We start from the raw sequence: 17,448 nt of genomic DNA on the forward strand, positions 1-17,448 counted from the left end.
GAATGAAACTAGTGACCAGGGCCTCTGGGACTGGGTCCTGATGCCAGCCGTCCGAGCCAACAAGCCATGTTGTTCTTCGTCTTCTCATAAACTGACGAGTATGTCTCCAGATGATTTGCACTTGCAAGTTCCCCTTGCAAAACCCTTGTTGCCTGCACACTAAACTGCTGCTGGCTTAAAGCAGAAACTAAAATGACAAAAAGGATTAAACGATAGCTCCCTTTTGCAAAATCCATGGTCTGAAACTGCCTCAGAAAATACAGCAAGAAAGTTGTCCTTGTGCGTGTGTATTTCTTTAGCTGGAGCTTTTGAGCGCTTGTTGTTAGTGTGTGGAGAAATGAAGGTGGCTGATAGTATTTATAACAAAAAAAAAAAAAGAGGGTTGAACGGTATGCGTGGACTTAATTCGACTCTTGGAAAATTTAGGGTTTTTGGTGGGGTTTCAAAGGCTTACGGGTAAAGGTGTTGAATCAGTTACGTGCAGGCTGTAATTGGTGTATTAACGTGTAAGATATTGTGCTTTGCTAGACGAGAACTAACATGGACTTTGTAAGTTTGAATGTGTCAAATGGACTGCCTATTGGTAGGGGCCGGTGGCATTCTAGCACAAGATTTTGAAATATCATGTTGACAAAGATGGGGGGGTAATTTACATATAAATTGACAGTGTTTGTTACCGTATATGGTAATTTTTTATAGTAATGATTTAAGAAAAAAAAGAAATTAAAAGTGTTTTATATTAGCATATTATAATCATCAAGAAATACTAAAAAATATAAATTTGGTATTTTTTTCAAGACAAATACATCCAAATTTAGTTGGAAACGCAAGGTAATTTTCCTGTGAGACTAGCAATTGCATGTAATGTTGTGATACTAGGAGAATATTAGAGGAGTCATTTCGATTTAGTTTAGGATTTGGTTGCTTAACCAATGTTTTTTTTTTTTAGGTTGGAATGACATGTCTACCTATAAGGTTATGTTGACACATTCGTTGTTCAAACCACACAATTCTACTTAATTTGAGACTCTTTCTGTAGTATTATTCTCTAATTGGATTGTTCTTTTGCATTACTTCAATGCTGTTGATTGAAAACTGCATAAAACATTTGCTCCCGACTGAACCAACTCAGCTATTAAAATCCATGCGCTTACGGATCAATCAGGTCCTTAATAAACGGGACACCGCGATGCAAGCACGAGCAATCAGCCTCACGCCTTGTTTAGCATTACGTAAAACATGCCTCATTCTCCGGCATGGTCCTAGTCGAAGGCTCAAAGCTTATCACCATATAAGCTCAATAGAACGTGCTTGAGAATTTGCCGTGTTGGGCACACCCAACTATTGGCTCGATGGCCCCAGTTCACACTGCGGCTAGGGTGGCATCTGCAGAAATTATCTCTAATATTTATATATTACAACTGCAATGTGACAAGATGGGTAATATCAAACCCATTCAACAAAACTTGTTTTATTTTAATTTGGATCAACTATACAACGATTTTCTATTGGCCTTTACATAGTAATTTGCTGGCAAAACAAGACCAGATCCAATATTGTACTTCCAAGTACTCTAAAAGTTCTCTCTTTTTTGTCTCAACTCATTGAGCTCCATCTCTATGTCTGGATCACGGAATGAATTGTTTGAGCTGGTGACAACTGTTCTTCCTGGTGGAAGTTCTCCTTTCTGCTACAGAGAATCAAAGAAATAAGTGTTCTCAAAGAAGACAAAGGGAATAGAAGTTACATGAATTTTACAACGAGAGATTCACAAAATAAGCTTTAAACCCATCAACAATCTTTTCTCCTCCTCACAGTACTATATCTTGTATACAGAAATTATTGCAGTCCAAAATAATGCAAACCGCATAATTCCCTGTCCTGTTCTATGGTTGTCATCTTCAGAATGAATACCAGGATAAGAATTTTTTTATGTACTCAAACAACGGATTCTGACAGTAATTGTTTTTGACAATAAAGTCTTACGGTGCCTTTTTTCTTATAAACTAGTAAGTTGGGTAAGGCATACCTTTGAGCTACCAGCTAGTTCCTTCTTCAGACTCTCAAGGTCATCATCAACTGATGACCCTTCAAGTAACGCAAACTGCACAGACAATGAAACACAAAAAAAGGCGAGGATCACAAAGAAATCTGCTTTTCAGAAATAAACCACCAATTGCAAGGTTAAAAGCACTTCTTCAAATGTATTAAAATCGGGATGATCAGCAGTTTGTTTTATGTAGGAATTGGAGTTAAAATCAGGCAGAAATATATTGTAAGTTTCAGATATGGTCATAGTTCGGCTGCAGAATGAGTGGACTGCTGGAAAAAGAGGGGGCATGAAGAACAGATAGCAATGAGGAAAGATGAAGCTAATCTAAGAGTTAGAGAGAAGACCTAAGTACCAAGTTTACAGCAAAGTCTCAGAACATAAAATTCTCAATAGTATCCATTGTTTCATAAGAAAGAAACTACAGCCTGAAATAGACTCCAAAACCGAGAATCATTAAACCCAAACCATAGAAGAGTTGTACCACAAGTCGTAAGAAATATATATAAGCTGAAAAAGAAAACAGAAGGGAAAAAGGCCATGTTCAATGAACAGTGCCTGAGTGACAAATAGAGTAAATAAAAGTGCTACATTAAATTGAAACTAGCTTGACTAAGAACTATAAAAGCAAAACATATTGACTATTTATGAATAAAAGACTGAAATAGCCTAACTGAAAACCATCATATATCTACAGAAGTTTTATTCAGAAGAAGAAGAAACCACCATGAACACTTATTTTCAGGAAAAAAAACACCCTCTCAATATATGTAGAAACAGTCAACTTATTCTTGAGTGGAGGCTCTATCTGAAAAATTGGCTTCCATTCTCCATGTCATCAAAGGATTCAACTACACTAACAGAGCAGGACCTACTCATAAACCAGGAAAAAAAAAAGTGTATCTAACAAGGAATGCCTCAAAAAGTAGTTTCTACTGTCTAAGATCCTCTTCAGGCATGTTGAAAATTTTTACATCCAATAAGAACTATGAAGAGAATCATGTTTCACCTTTCTTCAAATTATCATGGATACCTTGAAAGAATGGAGCAAGCTTCAAGATGCAGAAAATCATATGGCACCTCATTAACTAAACCAGACAATAAAATAACTATTCAAGAACTGTTTTGTTGGATATTAGTAGTGGATGATAATCCTCCTTTTCAAATCTAAAATATTCACAGCATACACTGATTAATACTATCACAAGCCAGAATCACCCAAAGGTGCTCCCTGCATTTAATTCTAGAGTAAAAGATAGCCATGCAACTCCAATCTCCATCAGCTTACCTTGGCACTGGAAGGTTGAAAAGTTCCAGGACAAAGGGAAGCATCTTTCCATCAATTGGGTGGCATCTATAGCCTCCATAGTCATGGTCTCACAATATTTTAGTTTTCACTCACTATATCCTTCAGGTGTATCTTTTATACTAAGAGAGGGACATCACCTTATAAGGACATGAACCTTGAGCACTGTCCAAAACACTTATAAGAAAATAAAAATAAAAAAACAAATTCACAAATCTTCCATCATCTTAGAACTCTACATCATTTTCCCTGTCCCACTGAAGAGGTTGGTGAATAAATAGAACAATCAAGCAAAAGGTTAGAGCTCCTTTACTTTTGGATTAAACTCTCAAGTTTCACCAGTAAACATTTCTTATGGAAGGTTAATAAACATGATTAACAAATAATCTTTTTCACCTGATGATACCCAAATAAGGAATTTATTTTTGTTATTCCCAATAGTCTACTTTAATAGCTACCCTTTAATTATACATCATTTGTCGCATTTATGCACTGAATGGAAACTAAGCTTGAAGTCAGCTACCATGCATTTTAGCTTTAAGGGGTAGAATGATTTCATTGGATTCTATCCAACGAATTTTCAGCCCATCAAGGGCCAAAGAAGTTACGTTCTCAGAAAGTGGCTCAAGAACCACCATTGGTCATGAGGTAATAAATAGGAAGGGAGAAAGAATAAGCCATAGCTGCAGAAAGGAAGCAGAATTACAAAACCAAAAAAAAAAATGCAAAGGCAAGTGCCAATCCAGCTACTCTATCATGTTAATCACAATTGAATTCATTTATATACAACTAATTTTGGCTCTAAAAATACAAGTAGAGAAAATGAATTTAAATTCAATTAAATTGGCTAAATTCATGGACTTTTAAATAGGACCTGACTGTATGCATCTTGAGTGATTTGGCATGGTGGAAATCAATCACAACTGTACAAATATGTGCATGTATGCACATGATAGTTTTATAAAATCAGTTATGGAAGTCAGGACATGCCTGTATGTCTTTGTATTTAGCATTTAGAATAATTTAACTAATGATTAAAAATTAATAAATAAATAAAAAGTTGCCAACACATTGCTCAATGATAATGCAAGGATCAGTAAAGTGATGTTTCCAACAATTTATGGAGGGAGAATTGGACAGAGAATGGTTTAGCTCATTAACATTCTTCAAAAATATAAAGGGCACACAAATAAAAAATAGTTGAAAGAAAAAAATAACAGATACCTTTCCATCAAGCTCGTTTGTAGTCAACTGGCCAAGAGCTTCAGCTTCTGATTCCATTGCCATTACTATTAAGAGGGGGGGGGGATCTTAGATACAGTTAGGTGCCAATCGTAATCCACACTGCAATGATCCAACAATTAACAAGGCATCCAGATGTCCCAATGCAAGCATCATTTCTAGTAACCAATGCCAAGGTAGAAAAACCATAAACAGTATCCAACTTATGGTTCTATTGATTATTCAATAAAGGAAACAGATAAGGAATAGGGGCTTAATATCCAAAATTATAGTTATCAGAAAAAAAAATCATCTTCATAAATTTGAGTACAGGCCCAAATAGGCAGAAATGGAAACAGGCACTTGAAAATGCTGGGAGTACAACTTTCGGATGATGCACAAGAAACACAGCAGAAGTTATTTTATCAGCCATTTTAAAGGAGGATACAGAGAAGTAATCATGTGGAGACTAAAAACATGGTTATATAAGCATCAATATACCGGAGAAGAGTTGGTAAAGTTAAACAGAAATCCTAGATAAGTATCCAGGTCACAGCTAGAAAAATTCAATTTGGAGACATGATCATTCAAATGAAACAAGAGAAAGGAAAGACTGCAGCATGAGTTTTGGATAGACTAAAATGGAAATATAGGAAAACAGTTATGAGCATATAAGGTGATGTCTACGGTTAAGTGGATTCTAGAAACACTAGCATAACACATGTCACAATGTCCTGTTTCCAGCAGATATTACCGGACCCTGTCAAAGTCCATGGAAAACAGGAAATGCATACGAAATAGAACAATGATGAAGAGACTAGATCTAAATCTTTTACCTTTCTCTTCCATCTTTTCAAAAGCTGCAAGTGCATTACTTGTATTAACATTTCCCAACATTTCATTCATTTTGGTTGTAGTCCTACAGGAACACAGAAGTGCACAACAAAGCAAGCATCAGAAAGGTAACACTCTTAAAGAAACAATGCTTCTTTGAGAGGGGAACTGGGGGTAGAGACAACTTTGCAGACTGAGCACGTGCTTTCAGAGTATCTTTCTTTGATTTTGCCTCCTGCATTTTGCTCTCCAGAAGCTACACAGAAAACTTACAACAAGGTCATTAGTATATCACAGTAGCTATCAAAAAGATGAAAACCAAAAGGTAGAATGGAAACAGCACGAAATATGGCCAAGTAAATTTGAAAATTCTCACCAAAAGAATTTAAAAAAAAAAAATGTTAGTCAGCCCCACCACCAAACAAAATCCTAAAACAGAGAACCTCGAGCATGGTTTAAAAGCAGGTCTTTGGTTTATAGTGGAAAGAAAGGAAAGGAAAATTGAGCTTTGAAAATAGCTTCAACTGAAAATAAAATAGATGTATGGAAATAGAACTCCAGTGGCACAAGCATACCCGAGTATTAGAGACGAGATTCTCAACGACACCTTTCTGTTGATCAAGTTGAGCTTTGAAAGAATTAGCATTATCCTGCAAAAACAAAAACAGAAAAATTAACTTTCAAAAGGATTCCTTTATAACTGTGACAACATTTGCACATGCAACTTGCAACATCTACTCAATTCTTTGTTTACACTCACAGCTGAATTCTCAACAACAAATAACAGCAACTTCCACATTTGTTATTTTAGAGGTAACAGAACTTAGAAAACACGAGGGAATAAGTTTGTTGTTTTGAAGGTAATAAGAATTTACTTGAGAAGAGGGAATTGACTTGAGTAACGTCACTCTAAAATACTTGCTCTTCTAGTTTAAGCATAATTTATCAGAAGTAACAAAGTAACAATACTCATCAAAAGCCTCCTATCCTAGTTTCTCTACAAACTGGGGATGATCATAGAGAAAGTGGCTAGAAAATTATGCACGGATAAAAAAATTAAGGAAATAGAAGATATTGTTAGTTACTGACGACATTTCATCATTAACAAGCTAGATTGAATAACTCTCTGTTAGCTCAATATATTAAAGCAGAAATAAAAATAAACAACAAAAGTTGACAATCATGCAATTAGGAAACTTATGATGAACTAACAGGGAGGTTCCAATTTTACCCACAAACTGGGGAGGTGTATGGACTGTTAATAAAAGAACAGTTTTTATCTTTTCTCGCTCTTTCTCCCCATCTCTTTCTGTCAGTAGTTTGATAAGGCTTGAAAGCCAATCCAGTAACATTTAGCATTGTTCACCTTGTATGATACTAGTGGACCTTTAGTCAAAGCATCTTTCTTGCTTTCTAAGGCAGAGGTATGAAGCGCAATCTAGAACTAGAAAATTCAGACACCATGCATTCTCATTCAGGAAGATGCAACTTACAGCATACGTTTTACGCCTCTTGAGAGCTTCACGTGCAAGGTCTTCCTCTCCCTTTTGAAGGGCAAGTTGTGCCTTACGGTACCTACATGGTGCAAAATAATGCTTCATTTCTATAACATGAAACCAATCATGTAATGAATCTAATTGATTTGTCACTTGCTGGTAGTAATAGCTCCAACCATGGTTTACCATTCTTCAGAAGCTAGTTGTGCAGCTTTATATTTATTTTCCAACCTTTTTTGAGAAGCCAAAACCTAAATGAAACATAAAAAGAAGAAAATTAGAAAGGAAAAGGGGAAGAATAAAGAAATTCCACATTAGCAGAAAATTGAGAAGCCTAGAAATTTTATGTCTATTAATGATACTACCATTTGGGGTTAAATGCTTGACATATTATAATCTCGTAGTGTATTAAAAAGCATGTGTGTGTGTGTGTGTGTGTGACAAAAAAGATAGAAAGAGTAAGAGAAAAGATGAAGAGAACAGGGTAGAAAGAACCAATAGTAATCAAAGAAGGAAATAAATGCAAGACAAATTACTTGTGCTGTGGCCTGACGCATTTTTGTTAAGTCATCATTCATTTCAAGTACTGTCTGTTCTAGAATTTTCTCTGGATCTTCAAAGGAACTTATGATTGCATTTGCATATGACTGTAACAGAAGAGAATTAAACCATGTTGGTTAATGTAGAAAAAGTATAAGATTATCAGCGATGGTGGTCAAAAATGACCAGAGAGTCATTACACAAACATGGATGAACACTCCAAGATCTCACCTTCACAACTCTACCAAACCGATCAAAAAGGTTCATGCAAGTGCCAAGAGCACCTCCACCTTGTCTGTAACATTGGGACCGAGTGGATAGACTGGTCCTTATCCTAGCAACTTTTAGAGCTTCAACTGCAAGCAAAATTAATTCAGCAAAGAGATCAATATGTGTCTAAACACACAAGCGCCAACTGCATGCATGTGTATTCAGATCCAGATTGCTGACATTTATATAGAACTACTCTCTTATGCTTGCCTCATCAACGTTTTTAAATTTATTAAAGATCTATATCAAATTACTAAAGTTTCTTGGAACAAAAGCTCACAAACAGCATTCAGCCCTAAACCGAACAAAAAGGACAAGAATATCCATACAGCCAGCCCCATCGACTCTTGTCACTTGCAACGCTCAGATGAATTCATTGGACTTTGAATAATCAGCCCCTACAAATCCCTCCTCACAATCACAACACCCCACCGTAGATATTACAAATTCATCCAAAAGGTTCTCCTTATTTATCACCCCCTAACACAAAACAGCTTCAAAAACAAACAATTGGGCACACCATACAATTAGCACTCTTAAGCTAACAATTGGTTCTCCGTGTGTATATTTTTATGAATTAAAAAATCCAAGAACGACAAAAAACTAAAAAAACCATCCTTCGCTCGTATAACTAGCGTAAGAAACAGTCAATTATCTCATCTGGGTCTCCTCAATTCACATTTAACACTACAAGGCACCAAGCTTAGAGGCAAAAAGGACTGAAAATCCACAAAAAAAAAAAGATTAAATTTAGGACCTAAAACTAAAAACTAACGGATGCCCATTAACACATACAGCAGAAAAAAGTAAAGTACCTACCTCCACCATTGAAAAACGACGTCGTGAGGGTCCTCCTCTTCACCATACATAAAGTAGTATTATTGTTACCGTTGTTGTTGGAGCTTGAAGAAGTAGAAGGAGGGTGTGGCATTGGCAGGGTTAATCCTGTAATTAACTGTGATTTAATGGCCATTTTGTAAGTGAGTGTCGACCTTGCTGCTTTGGTAAATAATAACAGTTGCTCAAAAATAAAAATAAAAAAATTTCTGGATTTTGGGCAGTGGATAAGAAGAGACCAGGATCACTTTACATAACAGTTTTGTCAATCTCGTTTCCGGTTTGAATTTTTTATCTGAGCCGGACCCAAATATTTTAAGGAGAACCGGGTTCGGGTTTTATTATTATATTGCTTGTTTTTATTTATTCGTTTCTTTAAATTGTGATTTACTTGTGCATTTCTATTTCATATAAACTAACAAAAATGAACCAATTTCATCCTAAACATTTTTTTCATAAATTGTTTTTGTTTCTAATCCATCATGGAAGGTTGTTAGATAAAGTTTTGTGCATAAAAACTAAAATCCTTTCATTATCATATCTCTAAAAATCATCATTAATGAAATTTAATGGAAATATATTGTTTATATCAACCATGTGTTAATATTTTATACTATTGTTAGTATCTTGTGTAGCTTCATTTCCATCCATAATTCATGCTAAGAGTAACTAGTTGATTTATGACATGAGTGTTTTATATTTAATAAATGTTTAGTTATTTATTTTATATCATGTTTATTATAATCAAATACAAAGATTTTAAAATAATTGAAAACATAAGAGATAACATGTATATTTTCATATATATTTTTATTAAACAATGAAAATAATTGCAATTTTAAAGAAGAAAAAGAAATTAAAAGAAAATAAAGGTTTATATATATATATTTGTTTCGGCTCATATAAAATCCAAACATAAATAGCTAAATCAATTCATGATAGAATAGTAAAAAATGCAAATGCATATAAGCAAGAAAAAAAATGCATATACTTAGGGTAGATTGATAAACAAGCAAAAAAAATATAATTATTTAATAATTAACTTATTTTTTTAAAGTAAGCATGCATAGTTATAATCCTTATTAATTTTAAACAAAAAAGAGTTATGAACTCATGTAAGAGATCATGAAAAACAGTTAAAAGAGATAAAAATAAATAGAGTATATAAGTTAATAGTAAAAAACTATGATAAACATATAAACAATAACTTAAAAAACTCAAACTAACTACCCTTTTTAAGTTTTAGGCTCTTTAAAATTTTATATTATAAAACATAAGAGAAATTCAAGAAACACATGCGTTTTTAACAATAAAAAAAAGGAAAACATAATTTAATGCTAGATTTAGATAATCTTATACTCTTATTGAGTTGATGTTTTAAATCATCATTAAAAAAATTAAAAGTAAACATGTAATGAAAATAAATCAAACTTATAAGTATCATTATATAGATTTAATGTTAGCTAACAAATACATATCCTATGTTTAAGTCTAATATTAAGAAAAGGTAAAATGCAATATAAGCCATCAAACATGAGATAATTATCTTGTAAGCTTTATGAAAAGAAGTTTACATAAAACTAAAACAAATCATAATGGACATAAACAAATCATAATGGACATAATGGACTAAAACCAAAAGATTGATGTTTTTTTCTAAGTGTAGGAGTGTCGAAATAATAAATAATCCTGCAAGACCAGAATCAAATCACAAGGAGGTTAATTGTATAAATTATAAATAATAGCAATACAACAACAACAAGAATAATAATAATAAAAGAAGAAGAAGAAGAAGTTAATGAAAACTTTAAGATAGAAGATCAATGTGAGAATTAAACAATGATAACAACAAATATCAAAGTTAGAGGATCCACTAGTGGTATTTCAAATAAATATAGTATAAATTATTTTTATTACTCAATTGGAAACCACACAAAAAGGAGGTTTCAATTAGACTATAAATTGTTAACATGACTACATTAGTTATCTTATTTGAATAATATTAATACTTGTAAATATTGTTAGGTATTGATGATTATAACTTATATTAACAACAAATCAAGTTCCTTTCATAGCACAAGTGTCGGTTATACCATATGATTGGGTTATGAAAATGTCAAGTATTTGTTGTACCAAATATCATACAACATAAATTTAGATTAACCATTTAACAGGTAAAGTATTAAAAGTGAACAAGATAACAAATACAAAATATGTTAGTATCAAATATTAAAGTCCATATTGAGTTTACACTATGACTTTTAAAACTCAAGATATGGGTTAAATGTTAAACAATGTCTGAACTGTAGGACAAATTCAAACTTCTTCATTGTTGATATAATTCAGACTTGAAAACAGCCTTTTCTAGGCCTATTTCTTACCTTTCCATCCATATAAAGTAAACTTAAATCCAAGATCTACAGCTCCAAATATGACCCAATTACCAAATAGTGTTCTAGTTTGGACTACATCTATTTTCTAAGTTTGGTTATATTTTTTACCTTTCAATTTTAGTACTAAATTTATCAATCAGTCCCTTTATTTATGTGAAAGACCTGCATTTATGATGAATATTTACCATAAATTAAAGGTATCTTATATTAGTAGATATGTTATTATAAAACATACTTTAATTAGAAAGTTATTCATACTTCATGTGCAAAATAATGATATAAAACCTTGATAAAAGTACACTTTTAAGTACTAATCACTCTTTTTTAGAGTCTAAGATAAACAAAACAAAAGAAAATGTAATCATAGCTAACTTTAAACATAATGTTAGAAGCAATGCTTAAAATTTCAAATAAGTAAATATAGAAGTAAAAAGTCAAATGGATATCAAAGTTTCTAAAGTAATAGGTCAATTAAATTGTGCTAATGCAAACTCATCTTAGAAGGTATACAATCATTTATATAGAGATGTAGAAGGTTATAATGCAACAAAAAATCTTTTATATAAACCTAAAGATACATAAAATGGGCCTTTAAACATTGGAGAACCCAACAACACTATAAGTAATCCTTTAATGGAACCTTATAGTAACTTAATTTCAAGGCCTAGGGCTTCCAATAAAAGACCTAAAAAGGAATAACAAATTGGAAAAAATAAATGGATAGTAATAGAGGTAGGTAGGGGTAAACCAACCAAATCTATAGTCAAAATTGGAATACATAGTAAGGATAATATAACAGGCTTATGGTCCAAGGATGTAACAAGTATATAGGCATGCATGTAGTAGGCCATATCCAGAATATATAGATAATAGATATTCCATCCATGCATGTAGCCTTTAAGTTTGAAGATTTTACCTTTTTAATGGGTAGAAGACTTGTAATTATTATAAAACACATTGCAAAGTTTATTTACCAATATAAAGAAGTTGTTGATTTTAACTATTTTAAGAATAGGTCATTTATAAATTCATTGAATAGGGTAAAGAGATTTTCTTGGTATATAAATATACCACCTAACTTAATATATATCTAAAAAGAACTGTAAGTTGTTTTTATGCTTGTTTTTCAAAACAAATAGTAAAATTAGAATAGTATATTTATTAAAGTTAAAACAACATGCAGTTAAAAAATACTTAAGTAGAATTATAATAACTAATCCTAAATGTTAGGCAAAGATTACAAAAAAGAAATATGTATCCATAAAGTTCAAATAGCATTCAGGTTTGGAGATTGGACTTGAAAAGAAATTTTGAAATGATAGAGTTTAATAATGTGTATGAGTTAGAAACCCAAGGTAAAAGGTACAAGAGTTTGTTGAAAAAAGAAAAAGATCAAATAACTTTTAATTTTTGATAGTTATTACTAAGAACCAATTTAATTCGAGAAACCCATTTCATAATTTTTCTCGAAATAAACTTAAGTGTGTGATGTGTTAGTGAAAAAGAATACAAAGGCTTTAAAATCATTGAAATCCAATAAGTGAAGGCAGTACTCTTTTGATATAAACCAATTTAATCAAATCTTCGATTGTTTGCTAGTAAACAAAAGAATCAGTTTTAGAGAAAAATATAATACTTTATCAATAACAAAAAAATAAAGGGAGAAAAGTTACTATAAGTGGCATGAAACAATAAGAAACCTAACTAGAACTTAAAAATAAAACGACTATAAGAATAGATAAGAATCCTTTACTTGACCATTAATATAATGAATTTACATTTTGTAATACTTATAATTTTATTAAGTATGTTGATTTATGAATTGTAAGTTATGATCATTGATAAATCAATACACTTTGATCACTTGATATAGAAGAAGCTTATAAAGTTTGTATGTATTGATCAATTCTAAGAAGCACAATACTTGAAAAAATGGCATATGGCTAACATCCATGCTACTAATACTTGCATAACCTTTAGGTTGAGTTAACAAAAAATAATTAAATAAAAGTTATAACTTAGAAACAGTTATTAGACCTTATGGTTGTGTAAGGTTATAAAACTAAATAAAACAACTAACAGACTCCATTAAATAAAAAAAAACCTTTAAAGAAAATTTGATCAAGAAAGTTTTAGAGAGAATTTTATTTAATAATTTATAGTTTATCATTAATAAACTAACCTCATATGACATAGAAATACTATGGATAAATCAAGAAAATTGACCCTAATAAAAATAAAAATAAAAATTTATAACATAAACTATTGAAAAATGGTTATTACCCATTAAAGTGCAAACAAGCAAGTTTAGAAACCAAAGGAAAAGGTATAAGATTTCACCATAAACTAAACTAAAAATAATTTGGTCATTAAATTTGGTAGAAGGATACTAAAAGTGAGATAAAAAAAAAAAGGTTAAAAGAAGCCATAAAAAAATTGAAAAACATAGAATTCCAAAACCAAAACTAACAAAAAGAATTTAATGAAGGAATCTTTAAACTTCTCAACTTGATGAAGATGAAGATTGGTATAATAATCCTTATAAATGCAAGGAATACATGAACAAGAATGTAACACAATAGTTTTTTTTAAAATAGATTTGCTATAAAAAAAAGGTTATCTAACTACAATATAAAGTGATATGATAAATAATTCACCCTTTGTGTATGTGTTGGTCTCAATCTTTAAAGTTGAGATAAAAGTTTTATAAATCAAAGTTTGATGGAGAAAAAGCAGGTGAATGTTAAAAGAATATCATAAAAATCTCCTTAACATTGGATACATGTAAAGTCAAATAAATATAAAAATATTTATCTAAACCGTTATATATTAAGGTTAGTATAAATTGCATTATAGTTAATAAAGTGTTGACAGATAATAGAATAGCTATCAATATTATACCTTTTGTGTATGAAAGATATGATTGATAATATAACATGTGAATTAGTCAAACAAAAATAAAATATTAATTTGTTATTTTTGAATTGTACGAGGAAGTGATCTAACTTTCTAGAAGCACATGTCATAGAGATACAAATATATCCTCATCACCTTACTTCTCTTAGTAAAAAATATGTTTTAGGTAATTATTAACGTATAGATGAGTTATATTCTGGGTAACTATATGTAATGTAAAAATTAGTTGATTACAATGGTAGAGTCTATGTTATTAAATATTAAATCGTCTACAACGACAAAACATTTAATAGTAAATGATGTATATCATGAGAATACATAATAATTCATAATATATATATATATATATATATGATTAGTACTTAAAAGTGCATTTTTATCATGGTTTTATATCATCATTTTGCACTTGAAGATTATATGATGTTATTATACAAGATATAGTTTATATAATGATATTATATAATAATTGAAATATGCATTGTTATATTGTGAACCTGAATTGTATGATGCTACTAGATAAGATATGTTGTGTTATGAAATGAAATTAGAGGTGTAATATAATTTTATTGATAACTTGGAACCTTTTAATACAGGAGAGATTCTGCTGAAATTTTAATAGAAATTTTGGTGGAACCAATATAAAAAAAAATTACACCTAAAATTTTCAATGTATTACAAAAAAGGATGTAGAAAATCAAGATTGTTATACTTATTCTCTTATGAAATGTTTACATAATAATATTTATCATACCCTGTAGACACTAACTTTACATAAAAATATTTATCTTGCCTTGTAAGCAATGATTTCCCGTAATATTTTTCATGCCCTATTAGCAATATTCATATACTAATATTTAACCTATCTTATAGACAATATTTACATAATAATATTTATCTTATTTTGCAGACAATATTTTAACATAATAATTAGCATGCCTTGTAGGCATTATTCACATAAGCATATTTATCATAGCTCATAAACAATGATTTCACATAATTTTTATGCCCCATAAGCTATATTCACATAATAATCTTTAACCTATCTCATAAGTAATATTTATATAATAATATTTATCTTCCCTCGTGAAAAATAATTTCACATAATAGTTATTATATCCTATAGAGAATCTATTCTTGAAATTTTATTTTCCTGCCTCAAAGGCAATTTATTACTAGTTATATTCTCTCTGTGAAAACAATTTACTCATATAACAATATTTTTCCATAATTGCATTGAATTCATATTCCAAACATTGCATTGAATATATATATATATATATATATATATATATATATATATATATTCAATGCAATGTTTGGAATATGAATTCAATGCAATTATGGAAAAATATTGTTATATGAGTAAATTGTTTTCACAGAGAGAATATAACTAGTAATAAATTGCCTTTGAGGCAGGAAAATAAAATTTCAAGAATAGATTCTCTATAGGATATAATAACTATTATGTGAAATTATTTTTCACGAGGTAAGATAAATATTATTATATAAATATTACTTATGAGATAGGTTAAAGATTATTATGTGAATATAGCTTATGGGGCATAAAAATTATGTGAAATCATTGTTTATGAGTTATGATAAATATGCTTATGTGAATAATGCCTACAAGGCATGCTAATTATTATGTTAAAATATTGTCTGCAAAATAAGATAAATATTATTATGTAAATATTGTCTATAAGATAGGTTAAATATTAGTATATGAATATTGCTAATAGGGCATGAAAAATATTACGGGAAATCATTGCTTACAAGGCAAGATAAATATTTTTATGTAAAGTTAGTGTCTACAGGGTATGATAAATATTATTATGTAAACATTTCATAAGAGAATAAGTATAACAATCTTGATTTTCTACATCCTTTTTTGTAATACATTGAAAATTTTAGGTGTAATTTTTTTTTATATTGGTTCCACCAAAATTTCTACTAAAATTTCAGCAGAATCTCTCCTGTATTAAAAGGTTCCAAGTTATCAATAAAATTATATTACACCTCTAATTTCATTTCATAACACAACATATCTTATCTAGTAGCATCATACAATTCAGGTTCACAATATAACAATGCATATTTCAATTATTATATAATATCATTATATAAACTATATCTTGTATAATAACATCATATAATGTGAATCAAGTGAAGGATTTGATTCCAACTATAAACATGCATGGTTAAATAGATACATAGAATTATAAACATTAAAGTAAAGTCATACATGCAAATATACAAGTTAATATTACATTTCAAGTTTAGGAGATAAGTCTCTTGGTTTACAAATAATTACATGGCCAAAACAAAAGGATAACTAAACTAAAATAACTCATAATGTGACCTTAATGAAATTGTAAATAGAAATTAATATGTTTGTAAACATAAAATCAGGAATGAATTAAGGGTTGTAAGCGTGATTATCTTTATAGATACAATGAAGTAAATGGTTAACACATGAATATAGAGATGATACCTGTTGTAAAATGTTATGGGCTAAAGGTAAAATATTGAGTACCATCATGCCATATAATAAATAAATAAATTGGCAAGCGATATGTAAAAATAGGTGAGAAGGTCATGAGTGTGCATTCTATGTATATGTGACCATGGAAATACATGGTTAATAAGGAAACTAAAAAAGAGATGAATTTAGGAAATGAAAGGAACTAATACGCATTAGCAATGAGATGTAAATGAATATTGATTTAGAAGTTGATACCTAACATTACAAGTATTTGTGTATATGAGTTGAATAATTATGGATATAAAGTGTTACTAGGTGGACTCTAAATAGGATTAAGATGTAAAAATAAGATGTTATGAATAAACAGTTAAGTCTGAAATTATAGGAACCATAAGGATTTTTTATATTAAAACACTAAATAGATGAGATAAATTGTAGCTATTAAATTGTAACGAGTGCAACATGAAAATGGGATAAGAAAGAGGGGAAAAAGGAAAAAAATATGTTTTATAGGAGGATTTATTAGTACTTAAAAGTGTATTTTTATCATGGTTTTATATCATCATTTTGCACTTAAAGTATCCATAACTCCTTAACTAAAGCATGTTTTATAATAATATATCTAATAATATAAGATACATTTAATTTATGATAAATATTTATTTTAAATGCAGGCCTATCACATAAATGAAAGGATTGATTGATGACTTTAAGAACTTAAATTGCAAGGATAAAGAGATGGCCAAACTTAGAAAAGAGATGTCGGTGCAATCCAAACCGGAACACTGTTCGGTAAATGGGTCATATCTGGAGCTATATATCTCAGATTTAGGTCCAATTTATATGGATGGAAAGGTAAGACATAGGCCTACAACTTTCATATGGAGCCCAAGATCTAAAAAGGACATTATCAAGTCCAAATTGTAGCAACAACAAAGAAGCCCGAATCTGTCTTCCAGCCCGAGCACTGTTCGGTATTTTGGCCATATCTGGAGTTCTAGAAGTCCAAATGAGCTGAAGTTTTTACACAAGAAAGCTGAGACAATTGCCCACAACAAGAAAGCTGCAACAATTGCCTACAACTATCATTGTTTTGACTGGCT

The 17,448-nt window shown here is 30.5% G+C and overlaps 1 protein-coding gene across 1 annotated transcript; it reads right to left on the bottom strand.

The window, feature by feature from the left end:
• Window positions 1–1,387: 1,387 nt before the first annotated feature.
• On the bottom strand, window positions 1,388–8,788 carry LOC105112932 (membrane-associated 30 kDa protein, chloroplastic-like). The gene is made up of 11 exons (XM_011008852.1): window positions 8,537–8,788; window positions 7,679–7,803; window positions 7,444–7,554; window positions 7,094–7,158; window positions 6,905–6,986; window positions 5,987–6,061; window positions 5,597–5,667; window positions 5,414–5,496; window positions 4,581–4,645; window positions 2,030–2,104; window positions 1,388–1,687 (listed from the first exon to the last, which is right to left on the bottom strand). Exons 1-11 carry the CDS (start codon window positions 8,688–8,690, stop codon window positions 1,574–1,576), a joined length of 1,020 nt encoding a protein of 339 aa, XP_011007154.1. The 5' UTR covers window positions 8,691–8,788; the 3' UTR covers window positions 1,388–1,573.
• Between the last annotated feature and the right edge of the window lie 8,660 nt (window positions 8,789–17,448).

The sequence above is a fragment of the Populus euphratica genome, unplaced genomic scaffold (assembly GCF_000495115.2).
Source record: "Populus euphratica unplaced genomic scaffold, PopEup_1.0 scaffold376.1, whole genome shotgun sequence".
Taxonomy (NCBI): Eukaryota; Viridiplantae; Streptophyta; class Magnoliopsida; order Malpighiales; family Salicaceae; genus Populus; species Populus euphratica.

Coding starts and splice junctions, on each gene's coding strand:
- LOC105112932 (XM_011008852.1), bottom strand. CDS start 8,690: ATGGCCATTAAATCACAGTTAATTACAGGATTAACCCTGCCAATGCCA. Junction 4,646..5,413: donor TGAAAAGATGGAAGAGAAAG/GTAAAAGATTTA, acceptor CCCTCTTAATAG/TAATGGCAATGGAATCAGAA. Junction 2,105..4,580: donor CAAACGAGCTTGATGGAAAG/GTATCTGTTATT, acceptor TTGTCTGTGCAG/TTTGCGTTACTTGAAGGGTC.